The sequence below is a fragment of the Aquarana catesbeiana genome, linkage group LG04 (assembly GCF_042186555.1).
Source record: "Aquarana catesbeiana isolate 2022-GZ linkage group LG04, ASM4218655v1, whole genome shotgun sequence".
NCBI classification, from domain to species: Eukaryota; Metazoa; Chordata; class Amphibia; order Anura; family Ranidae; genus Aquarana; species Aquarana catesbeiana.
Window position 1 is genome coordinate 330,493,637 of NC_133327.1, and position 13,540 is coordinate 330,507,176.

General features: G+C 41.0%; 1 protein-coding gene across 3 annotated transcripts in view; it reads right to left on the reverse strand.

Moving 5' to 3' along the window:
• The window catches only part of RARS2 (arginyl-tRNA synthetase 2, mitochondrial), a 109,629-nt gene that overhangs the window by 85,340 nt on the left and 10,749 nt on the right, over positions 1-13,540 (reverse strand). For all 3 annotated transcript variants that reach the window (XM_073626916.1, XM_073626915.1, XM_073626913.1), the window contains exons 3-7: positions 11,837-11,933; positions 10,022-10,105; positions 7,193-7,290; positions 5,820-5,875; positions 5,576-5,659 (exon numbers count right to left, since the gene is read on the reverse strand). In XM_073626916.1, coding sequence (XP_073483017.1) covers positions 5,576-5,659; positions 5,820-5,875; positions 7,193-7,290; positions 10,022-10,105; positions 11,837-11,933 — 419 coding nt within the window. The remainder of the gene's footprint in view (positions 1-5,575; positions 5,660-5,819; positions 5,876-7,192; positions 7,291-10,021; positions 10,106-11,836; positions 11,934-13,540) is intronic.

Here is a 13,540-nt window from a genome sequence, read left to right on the forward strand (position 1 = left end):
GCAGGCAGCTCCCGGGACCCTGTGATTAAAGACCTTGATGTGTACTTCTGTTGTATATATTGATGTGGACTGTTAGTTTTGCAAGTGCCAGAAGGGAACTAAGGGCCAGAATCAGCTATATGGACTGGGGCTGTTACTATAGGTTCCTAGATGTACTGGTCATTCCCTATTACCTCCAGGAAAGGTGGCTATAGAGAAGATTAGGGAGAAGTGTGTGGTCCCATTCTGGCTGTTGATCATTGTGGAGTATCCTGTGACTCTAAACCCCTCTCCTGTTAAAATTCATCAACAAATACAAAGAGATCCCCTAGACTGAGCCTGAATTGTCAGTGTACATGGGATGGTGCTTTTGTGACTGGTAGTCTCTTTACTACATTGGAAACCTGGGTATATTTTGAGCGGCCGTTCAAGGGTAAGCACTACATATGTTTTTAGCCTTTAGGATTTTCTGACTATGTTGCCTGTACCCATGTGTAGTTTGATTGGAAGGCACAGTCAAAAATGTTTGTTTGATAGTAATATTTTTTCAATTGGATTATAGTGGCAATCATACCATTCTCTCTCTATTGTATTGCAATTAGTTTCTGGTTTAAGAGCTAGCCTGTGTAGTGTTATTTGGTTACAATATTTAGTTGCCTACACAGTATATCATTTTTATCTCGTTACAGTGTGCTATATGTACTGTAATTCAAATATTTATCCTAGTTTAGGTTTATCTCATATCTATGTGTAAAAACTACAGTGAACAATACTCAGTTGCAGCAATGTATTTTGAGGTGTAAAGGTGCAATTCACTTAGTTGTGTGCTATTTACTAGGCAGAGGATCAAAGACAAGATCATCCAAGAAAGTACCTAGCCTTTACACATATGGACAGCAGAAAAGAGTCTGCTGCAGTATATTCTTTAACAGGAAGTATTTGAGACCCTCCATTATTCTTTATCAGTTCTTCAAACTATTAACATAGCTATAGGTTCTTAAATTTGATTATAGGTCCACATGAAGGAGTGGTACATTTTACTGTGAAGATAGTAATTTAAACACATTAAAGCAAAACTATCTACGGTCCTTGTGGCAATAAATGCCTGACACCTCCACGTACCAACCAGCTTCTTAGTCACAAGCTCTGGCCTCTATACTTATGAGCTCTACTATAGCCACATCATTGAGATAGGTGTCCTTTACAAATAATAGTATGGCAACTCGTGTGGGAGGGGGACAAGGCTAAAGCCAACAATAGCTGTAGGGCCCGTGTACCTTAGCAGCTTACCACTAAAAGTGGTTTAGGAGTATAATTACTTGTGTATAATAGTTCAATAAATGGTAATTTGGGTAATGCACAAGGTTGGCGGGCCCTTCTTGCTTCTTGTCGGTATTTCTCAGGATTCCCCAGATCCCAAGAGGGCAGCGAGTCCTGGAGCTTACCCGATTACCTGGAGGATATTGAAGTGAGCCAGAGAGTCTGCTGCGTGATGATGGATATAATTTTCTGCCACTGACACTTGAGAACTGAAAAGGTTTTTCTTTTTTTTGGACTACACATTGGAAACCTCTCTTATGTTAGAACACACAAATGTCTGTAGTCCTTTCAAGTGGTAAGCTACTTTAAACATAACACGTTATTCAATAGGTGTATCTCATCTCTTCCCGATGTGGTTTTATGGGGACTCAACGTCAAGCCGCTTCCTGGGAGTAGTAATTGGATTTGACAGTTCTGTTTGGGTACTAAAGGAGCAGGTGGCAACCCAAGGGGAGGTTTTTGTTTATTAAAAGGTAGAATATTTATTATGGAATGTACTATTGCAAACATCTATTCCCCGAATAGGGAACCAAATAAGTTCTTGAAGAAAATTCTGAAAAGGTTGATGGCATTTAAAGAAGGAAAACTTATTGAAGCAGGGGATTTCAATATGTGTATAGACCCAGGAATGGATATTTCGGAAAGGTCTATCCGCTTTACAACACAAAGGCAGAACAAAATAAAGAGACTATTAGTGGAATATCAGTTAGTGGATTCCTGGAGGATAAGGCACCCTGAGGTTAGGGACTATAACTATTATTCCCCAATTTATAAATCATACTCAAGGATAGACTACATCCTAATAGAACATCAATTGTTAGCCTCTTATAAGGACGCGGTAATTAAAAAACTTTCCGATCATGCTCCAGTAGTGATCCAGCAAGAAGTTCAGCCAGAGGTACCTAAACAAGCTGCTTGGAAATTGAATGACTCTCGCATACAGGACCCTAAGGTAATTGAAAAGATGGAACAGGAGCTCAAAGAGTTCTTTTTCATTAACGATACACCAGAAATCCCACGGTCCATTTTATGGGAATCTCATAAGGCCTATATAAAAAAGGGGGACACTAATGGGTTTAGGAACACAAAAGAAAAGGGAAAAAAATAATATAGGGATGAATTCCCTTTATGGGGAGATTCAGGAGTTGGAGCAAAAGAGCAGGCCTAAAAGGCATCCTGGAGAAGCAGGAGCTAATTGAGAAAAAAAGAAGAGTTAGCAGCACTCTTAAAACAAGAGACAAAACGTGCATATTATATAGTCTCAAAGGACAGGTATCAATGGGGGAACAAACAGGGAAAATGGCTGGCAAAAGCAGTGAGGAAAAGAAAAAAAAAAAAAAAAAAAAACGGCATCCTACACGCCAAAAGTTAATAAAAGAGGAAATAGTGCAGTCATCATTTCCAGAGATTGCCGGTGTACACCACTCATATTAGAGTCAGCTCTATAACGTTAGACAGAAAGAGGAAGGAAGGAAGGAAGGAAGGAGGGGAGCAAGGATGGTTTTGTGATACAGAACTACCTTCAGGGACTAGACCTCCCAATGGTGATTAAAGATTAATTAAAACAACCCAATCACACAGATAGAAGTGATAAGGGCAATTAAAAACATGGCACTGGGGAAGAGCCCAGGACCGGATGGGTACTCGATAGTGTATTATAAAAGGTTTCAAAAACTATTAGCTCCCAAATTATGTGAATATCTGAACACACTCGGAAAGGGGGCAAATCTGCGGGAGGAGTCACTGCTGGCCTACAGAAAACTCTTATTTTAAAAGGAGGGGAAGGACCCTGCGACCCCTACAAGCTATAGACACCAATATTAATGTTAAATACAGATATTTGCCAAAATAATAGAAGAAAGATTAAAATCATTACTGCCAAGATGGATCCATAATGATCAGGTAGGATTTGTGGTGGGACAGGAAGGGAGGGATAACTGCCTCAAATCACTATTTGTGATCCATGAGCTAAAAAATAGAGGCTCCAGTTGTACTTCTGTCGATAGATGCCGAAAAGGCCTTCAATAGAGTAGACTGGAGTTTTATGGTAGATACCTTGAAACATGTAGGTATTGGTAACAGGATGACGCCATGGATTTCTGTATTTTGCCATCATCCAACAGCAAAAATAAGAGTAAATGTAGAACTATCCCCCACTTTTGAATATTTAATGGTACCAAGCAGGGATGCCCCCTCTCTCCAATGCTATTTGTAATAGCTTTGGAACCCCTGCTGGCTGCGATTCGTAAAAATGCAGACATTAGAGGGGTGAGAATAGGGGACGAGGAGTATAAAGTGGTATGCAGGTGACATACTCGTTTACATTTCCGATCCTAGGAGCTGGACCAGTACGGGAAGATCTCAAACTTTAAAGATAAACACAGCTAAGTCTGAGATTCTGAATATGACAACTAGAAAGAACAGCAGGCAATACAACCTAAATTCCCCTTTGTATTGTGTAGGGAGGAACTAGGATACCTTGGAGTTAAGTTAACAGCATCCCCAATGACCCTGTTTAAGGTTAACTATATCCCAATCCTAAATAAGATTAAGGAGTAACTGAGTTTTGAGACACAGACCCTCTCATTGCTAGGGAGAATAAATGTGTTAAAAATGAATATTTTGCCTAAGCCAATATACATATTTCAAATGATGCCAATTGCTGTACCCCAGGAATACTTTAGGAAATTGAGATCGTATTAAAATATATTTGGGCACAAACGACCAAGGATCTCCCATGCCGTGTTAGCGAAGGGGAAGAAAAATGGGGGACTAGCAGTACCCGATTTTAAAAAGTATTACACCAGGCAATCATTATTTCACAGTTAACGGATTGAATGCACAATCGAGATGTTAAAAGTTGGGTGGAGATTGAACTAGCACAATGTAAGATTGATTTAGACAAGATGGTATGGATTCCACAGGGTTTTTGAGAATTAGCCAAAAGCAGAGACTCAATGACTAGAAACACTTTTAGGGTATGGGATGGCCTTTGTAGGCTATATAAGTGGGAATATAATGGACCCTTAATTTCACTAAACGACACAAATTACTTTAAACAAGTGAAAGAAGAATACTTGTATGTGTTAAATGGGCAAAAAAAAAAAAAAAGGGAAGAGGTTATACAGGTACAGGATGTGATGAAGGAATAGAATTTGCAAGTTTTTTGAATTGGGGAAGTATGCCACTAAATAGGTGGAGGTACACACATACACACAATTATCACACTTTTTACAGTCACTACCACAGCCGCTACAGGGAAAAGAGAATTTGAGATCAAAACTTCAGTTTCCCCTTATGCACAAAGCAAAGTATACCCAAACTATATAAGATACTGGTGAATGAAGTAGAACCTGTATACCCGCCATATCTAGGTAAATGGGAACAGGAACTAGGGCCCATCCAAGATGAGGGGAAAAAAAAAAAAAAAAAAGGAGAGGAGGGTCCTGAGACTGGCTTTTCATTGATTGATGCTAAAACAATAGAAATGTGTTTTAAGCTTCTTGCTAGTTGGTACGTTGTCCCGCAGAGAGCGCAAATGTTATGAGCAGACACGCCCCCAATGTGCTGGAGGGGGTGAAATGCCCTAGGAACCTTTGCACATCTGTGGTAGGAATGCATAAAAGATGCAGTCCTACTGGGAGGGGATTATTAAGGCACATTTATCAAATTACAGGAGAACACATACAAGCAGAACCATGGTGCTGTCTGTTCCATGATACGGAAAAACGGTAGCTCAATACAGGAATGCTCAAGTTGCACACTTATTAAATGTGGCTAAAAGTCTGATATCGAGATACTGGCAAACACCAGATATCCCAAGTATGCGTGAATGGGTTGCAAAGATTGATTGGGTAAGATCCATTGAAGAAACAATGTATACAGGGGAGGACTCTTTAGAGAAGTATTATGCTATCTGGGGAAGTGGTTGAATTCTAGGGGATATATGGATATGCTGGAGGTTTGAGACTGTTGATAGAATGGGGAATGAGGTTGGACTACTTGGGACCACAGGGAGTGGCCCAGACCTTGAGATTGGTATTAAAGATAAGGCAAATTTTGGGGGAGGTGGAGGCATAGGGGTATTCTCTTTTTTTTTTCTGTTATTGGGGTGGGCGGGTCAATGGGAATGATTTTGAATTGGATTTATGTGGATGTATTGGATATTGATTAAAGCATTTAAAAACAAACAATACAAATATAAAATATATATATTCAATAGGTGTAGATTTATCACAAAAGCATTCAATGCTTTAATATGCTTAGTAACACTCACCAAACTGAAAGCCCCAGTCACCCAGGTAATTCATTCTTACAACTTTACAACCAACTGCCTCCTTCAAATTAGCAATAAAGTTTCCTGGAAACAGAAAAAAACCTATTTAGGTTCAGACATTCTTCATTTGGTGTAGAAGAGGATGAAGAAAGCGCAGAGCTGGGAAATGATAGATTTATAAGAAAGCCAAGCCATCTCAAATCAACACAATTTTGATAGTAAATTAAACAAAAGTGTTCCTCACCAATTATTGTGGAACGCAAGTGTCCAACATGAAATTTTTTGGCAATATTGGGTGAACTGCAAATGTAAGCAAAAAAGACAACTTACTGTGATGTATCCCATAACACTCACATTGTGAACACATGGTATTCAAGCTGTTAGATTTCCAAAGTTTTTTTTTTTATTATTTTACAATAGACAAAACTTTTTTTTTTAAAGTTTTGGGCAGATTGGAAGAGTTTTTGCTGTCTACCTTCCCTACCTAGTAATCACTGACCTAGAGCTAGCATTAAGCCAGTCACACCTGAAAAGTCTTGCTGTCACATGGCGCCGAGATCAAGATGACAGATAGGTCTGCATGTGTAAAAAAAAAAAAAAAAATAAAATCCACAGTGGCAGCTCATTGGCTTACTTTATACAGCTGAGTGTGAGGACTTTTCAAATAGAACAGATTGACATATTTGTGCTTTCTACTCACAGAGCATCTTTAGTTGTGTCAAGAGAAAGTGTAATAAGAATATACAGTATATGACACTGAGATCACATAAAATGACATTTTTCCAGCTCATTTTTTTAAATGCCCAACATCTGGACCTTGTTTAACACTGTTGCACTATCGAGGAGAATAGGAGTAATTTTAAAATGGAAATTGTCGTCATGTGTTGTGCATACTGAATGCATAGTAGAGCTGCACGATTAATCGTTAAAAAAATTGCCATTCTCTGCACACAGCTGTCAAAAAAAAAAAAAAAGGCAGCCAGCAAAGTTTATCACAGCGCTGATAGATAAAAAGAAACCTTGTATCATTTGGTTCCTTTAGATCAAAAGGGATGAAATTCAGTCTGCAAATGAGGGCAGTTTAACCACTTCAAGACTAAGTCTTTTTCTGACATTTGTTGCTTACAAGTTAAAATCAGTATTTTTTTTGCTAGAAAATTACTTAGAACCCCCAAACATTATATATATATATATATATATATATATATATATATATATATATATATATATATATATATATATATATATATATATATAAAAGTTTTTCAGCAGAGACCCTGGAGAATAAAATGGTGGCTGTTGCAATATTTTATGTCACACTGTATTTGCGCAGCGGTCTTACAAAAGAAATGTTTTGGGAAAAAATACACTTCAAATGAATTAAATAAAAAAAACAAAAAAAAAACAAAAAAAAAAAACCATAGTAAAGTTAGCTCCATTTTTTATACAAATGTGAAAGATGTTACACCGAGAATCGCGATCTTTATTCTAAGCCAAAAAAAATAAAATAATCATGATTCTGATTTTATCCAGAATCGTGCAGCTTTAATGCACAGGAGTGTTTACAGCAAATAAAAAATCCATGGAATAAAAAATAAGCATTTTCAATAAATGTACCTGTATTCCACAAGGGTGAGACCCCTAGGGGTGTTGGACAGAAGCTCAGAATTCATTCCATATGAGGAGCCATCTTGGTTTATTTTTCTCAAAATAGTCTAAGAAATATTTGTAATTAAAATAAAAGGATTACAAATTGCAAGATCTATTGTTATTTTCAAAGCTTTTACACCTGTATAACTACAATATTTAAATAGGGGTCTAAAAGTAAAAGAAAAAACAAGACAAACCTAGGGCTCACAAAACCTTTTACACAGATACGTACGAGTGTTAGGCCTCTTTCACACGAGGGATCCGTATGTCCGTTTTTCATCCTTCCGTTTTCGGATGAAAAACGGACATACATTCATCCCTATGGAGCGTCGGATGTCAGCGGTGACATGTCCGCTGACATCCGACCCCGCTCTGATCCGAAAAGTGCAACGGAGGAAAAACCTACTTTTCCATCCGTTTTCGGATCAGATCGGGTGACGACGGACTCTACGGTCCGTCATCATCTGATCCCCCCATAGGGGAGAGCGGCGCTCTGACAGGTCTGTAGCTGCACAGCGTGCAGCGATGGACCTGTCATCTTCCTGCTCAGCGGGGATCGGCGGAGCGATCCCCGCTGAGCAAGCGGGTGTTCACGGGGCGGATCATCACTGATCCGCCCCGTGAGAAAGAGCCCTTAGACCTTTACTTCTTTGTACTTTCTACTAATAAGGTAGATCAGTGTTCACATTCTGGAGTCTCATAACATGGAAGTGCAAAACACAAATGGTGTCGCCAGCATGTTAGAAAGACACAAGCACTCCATTGCCATAGCATGTTGTGTGACGCTAGTGAACATATAATTGCTACTACACATGTGGGAATTCCTCTGTCTTGACGTGGAGAGACCACTGAGGCAGAAGGAAGCAGGTGATGTTGCCAGTATATTAAATTTCCCTCAGGACTTATTTCCTTAAAGTGATTGTAAAGGAAACGTTTTTATTTAAAAAAAAAAAAAAAAACATGTCATACTTACCTGCTCTGTGAAGTAGTTTTGCACAAAGCAGCCCCAATCCCTCCTCTTCTCGTGTCCCCCGCTGGTGTTCTGGGCTCCTCCCTCTTGCCGAGTGCCGAGTGATAGCAAGCTGCTTGCTGTGGGGAGCACTCGTGAGTGCTCGCTTCCCATGCTGGCTCTCTGCGTCCATAAGACACAGTGTGGCTCAGCCCCATCCCCTGCTCCTGTTTCACTTGCTGTGATTGACAGCAGCCGAAGCCAATCAGGAGGGAGAGACCCGGGGGAGCGTCTGGTCTCGTGCACATCGCTGGATCGAGATCAGGCTTAGGCAAATATTGCGAGGGGGTTGAGGGGGGAGCTGCACACTGAAGGTTTTTACCTTCAATGCATAGAATGCATGAAGATAAAAAAAACCTTAAGCCTTTACAACCACTTTAACTTAGCTTTAAGAATGTGAAACGAATTAGTTAAACCAATCATCCATTACATGTCATAAATCAAACAAATACAACTGGCTCAAAAGTGTATTTAATACATACAAAGCCCTAGAATTTTCATTGAGAAGTCTTAATTTACGCATATCTGCAGATACATACCGTATTTATCGGCATATAACACGCACTTTTTTCCCCTTAAAATAAGAGGAAAATCGTGGGTGCGTGTTATACGCCGATCCCCGCTATTTTGTGATCTGTCGGAGCGATCGCCGCCGACATTCACATAGCTTGTATTTTTAAACATGGCGCCGCGGAGTTCGGAGGCACTCGGCGGCGCTCGTTCAGCTGAACGAGCGCCGCCGAGGACACAGTGACTGGGCGGAGCCGAGATACACATAGCCGAGGCTTCTAGGCTATTCTCGGCGCCGTTCACAGTCACGCCCAGTCCCGCCATTGGACCTGTGTTATGTCCATCATAGGGACTGGGCGTGACTGTGAACGGCGCCGAGAACAGCCGAGAAGCCTCGGCTATGTGTATCTCGGCTCCGCCCAGTCACTGTGTCCTCGGCGGCGCTCGTTCAGCTGAACGAGCGCCCCCGAGTCCCTCCGAACTCCGCGGCGCCATGTTTAAAAATACAAACTAAATGTTTGTATGTCGGCGGCGACAAGGCTGCACGGACCACTGGAGACAAGGCTGCACTGGGGCAAAGCTGCACTGGGGCAAAGCTGCACTGGGGACAAGGCTGCACTGGGGACAAGGCTGCACTGGGGACAAGGCTGCACTGGGGACAAGGCTGCACTGGGGACAAGGCTGCACTGGGGACAAGGCTGCACTGGGGCAAAGCTGCACTGGGGCAAAGCTGCACTGGGGACAAGGCTGCACTGGGGCAAAGCTGCACTGGGGCAAAGCTGCACTGACAAGGCTGCACTGGGGCAAAGCTGCACTGACAAGGCTGCACTGGGGCAAAGCTGCACTGACAAGACTGCACTGGGGCAAAGCTGCACTGACAAGGCTGCACTGGGGCAAAGCTGCACTGACAAGGCTGCACTGGGGCAAAGCTGCACTGACAAGGCTGCACTGGACACTGGGGAAAGGCTGCAGATGAACACTGATGAGGCTGCATTGATGGGCATTTAAATGTAATTTTTTTTTCCTTAAACTTCCCTCCTAAAAGTTTTTTCCCTTAAAATTCCCTCCTAAACTTGGGGTGCGTGTTATACGCCGATAAATACGGTACATAGTGGTAACAGATGACAAAGGAGTGGAAGGCCACAAAGTCAGAACCATCAAAACTATCAGCTGTTGAAAAGCATGCCACTGGATTTCATTCTGCGTTTTCTGTTTTAACACAATAAGTTATTGTATTAAATATTTACTCCTATTTTTAATCCATTCAGGAAACTCACCTTTGTTAATAAATCTCTGTTGATTCTGAAGGTCACAGATCCCCGACCAGTACCTATTTGACTTATAACAGAGTTTTCAGCCAGCTGAAATTCACAGAATTGACATGTTAGTGCCGCCAAAACAATGTTTAACAAGCTACCATCTAGTAAATGAGTATTTCTATGTTACACTTTAAAAGGTTATGGAATAATATATATATTTATTTATTTTCTCATAAACACTTTACTCACAAAAAAACTCATAAAAGAAATTTTTTTTTTCCTTTTCTTGGATTCCAATAAGGGACAAAGTCTTAAAGTGTTTTATAAGGCACGGTTTAGGAGATATTCATGCAGCCAGTGATGTCTCCGGCACATGCACTCTGAAGGGACGGCATAGAGTGCTGTCCCTTCAGAGCACAGTGCCGTGGTCCATGACACCAGGGCGCATGCAAGGGAGTGACGTCATCACGGCGCGGCCAATCAGAAGGCTGGAAGACATAAACCTGAAAGGAAGACTGGGTGAAGATGTTGTAACCCTGTCAGCAGTGATAGCTCGCCGCTGGAGGGCTTTGTTCTAAGGCAGTCATTTCATAATGTGCTAGCATGCGATGCATACTAGCACATTATGCCTTTACCTTGAAGGTAAAAAAAAGGCTGCGGCTTGCTAACGCTTTAAAAAGTGTTTATAAAAGCAGAAGGTTTTTTAGCTTAATGCATTCTATGCATTAAGATAAAAAAAAAAAAAAAAAACTTCTGTGTGTAGCAGCCTTCCCAGCACCCCCTATTTACTTACCTGAGCCCCATTTCTCTCAAGCAATGTCCATGAATGTCTACACTGTCCGGGACACTCCTTCCGATTGGCTGAGGCACAGCAGTGGCGCCATTGGCTCCTGCGACTGTCAATCAGTCAGTCAGCTAATCAGGGGAGAGAGTGGGCGGGGCCGGGACTCCGTGTCTGAATGGACACACGGAGCTGTGACTCGGCTCCAGTGCTGCCATAGGAAGCTACTGACTGTGGGGGCACTCGATAGGAGAGAAGGGCCAGGAGCAGGAAAGAGAGACCTGAGAAGAGGAGGATCTGGGCAGCTCTGTGCAAAACCAACTGCACAGAGGAGGTAAGTATAACATGTTTTTTTTTTTTTTTAAAAGAGCCCTTACAATCACTTTAATCCATTCTATGCATCAAGGTAAAAAACCTACTAGGTGCAGGTATTGCCCCCAGCCCCCCCTTTATACTTACCTGAGCCCCAACTTGATCCAGCAAGGTGCATGAGAGCAGTGGCTCTCCCAGGTCTCACTTTGCTTGCTCTGTGTGTGAATGGACAATGTCCATTCGCAGAAGCATCAGCGAGTGACCCAAAAAGGATCTGTGCTGCTTTGTGCAAAGGCATTGCACAGAGCAGGTAAGAACAACATCTTTGCTTTTTTTTTTCCCCCATATAACCTTTAGAATCACTTTAAACCTTTGGGTTATACCACTGCCTACAGGTGGACTGAATAATTGCTAACTAAAAACTGTAGGCCAGCCCAGGATGACCCCTCCCCACTACCAGCATGTTTCAGTTTTGCAGTAAAGCATTGCAAACAGCATAATCTGCAATCCTTAGACAAATTTTCAAATTCTTTTTAGTCAATGGTGGTTCCTTTCTTGACAACTCCCTTGTCTTTCTTATCATTGAACCACAAAGTGTTCCAAGAATGCCCTTAATTTCTCCAGATGTTCCTCAGAAGTTTTTCACAAATACCCATATAAAAAGAGATTCCTGATGACACGAATAGTAAAAAGGAATCTTATACAATCAAGAAATATTTATACAAATATCATGGTAATACCTTAGATGCAAGCTTTTGTGCGTTCTCCATTTGACATGCTGCATTAAATTGGCCTCCAGGCACAGAATTAACATAAAGCTGAAAATCAGGGGAGTCTCTGGAGATCAAATTAAAAAAGGCAAACCATTTATGCAAGTCTTTCACTTACTGAACACTATAGTTGTTTTAATGTAAATAGTGTGATCGTTCAATATTAGATACAAAATCCTTTGTGGTTCTTGAAAGCCTCGCCGTTCCTTTAAAATAGACAACTCAGAGATGTCAAGATAAATTGCAGCTTATGTGAAAACCTTCTAAAATTCTTTTTAAAACAAAAAGTATGAATTGCTTATTGTACATAAAGGTCTTTCTGTTGTGTACAAATGGAAAAAAATAAAAAAAAGTGTTTGAATTAAAATTTAAAGTTACCAAAAAAAGAAAGCCAGGCAACCTGAAAAAGAACATTAATACGCGACTCCAATTTTCAGTCTCTTGCAGAACACACAGGCACTGCTAGTATTTTTAACATTCCAATACTTGGAGGTATATTGGATAGCTATGGCTCTGTGCTGCGTGCTGTAGTTCCACCTGCTAGCTACTAGGTCACCACCATGTCCCTGCCGAGCCACATGGACACACTAGTGACATAGTGACCAGATGGTGAAATTATAGCGCCCAGCTATAGAGAGAGAGATGCAGCCATCTGACATAGCGATAAGTGTTGGTTGCTGGGATAGCTCTCTTTTTTTTTTTTTTTTTTTTTAAGCAAGAGATTTGCTTTAACATACACTTCAATACTTTCAACATGAGACAAAAAAGTTCGGCATTAATGATTAAGAACAAAACACAGACAGGCTGTATAAAAATTATTATTAGGTACATTATTACAAAGGGCAAATTAAAATTAGCTGCAGTATATACAGTGATGAAAATAATTATTTGAACCCCTGCAAATTTTTAGTCTGCCCACCTACAAAGAAATGAAGGGCCTGTAATTGTTATCAAAGGTGTATTTTAAATGATAGAGACAGAATATCAACCAAAAAGCCAGAAAAAACACATGATACAAATGTTATAAATTGAGTTGCAAATCAGTGAGTAAAATAAGTATTTGATCCCCTACCAACCAACAATAATTCTGTCTCCCTCAGACTGGCTACAGTATGTGCTCATGTGGTACACAGATTAGTCATGTCAATTTAACAAGGTGCTCCTAACGACAACTAATTATGTGTATAAAGGACATCTGTCCACAGAATCTCTTTCTTCCATTCAAACTGCACCATCACGGTCAAGACCAAAGAGCTGTCCAAGGATGTCAAGGACGAGATTGTAGACCCGCACAAGACTGGAATGGGCTACAAGACCATTAGCAAGAAGCTTGGTGAGAACGAGACAACTGTTGCAGCGATTATTCGCAAATGGAGGAAATACAAAATAACCATCAATTGCTCTCGCTCTGGAGCTCCATGCAAGATTTCGCCTCATGGGGTGAGGATGATGATAAGTGAGGGATCAGGCAAGAACTACACAGGAGGAGCTTGTGAATGATCTCAAGGCAGTTGGGACCACAGTCACCAAACAAACCATTGGTAATGCAATACGCCACCATGGATTGAAATCCTGCAGTGCCCGCAAGGTCCCCCTCCTCAAGAAGGCACATGTACAGCGAGGGAAGAAAAAAGTATTTGATCCATAGTTACATAGTAGGTGAGGTTGACAAAA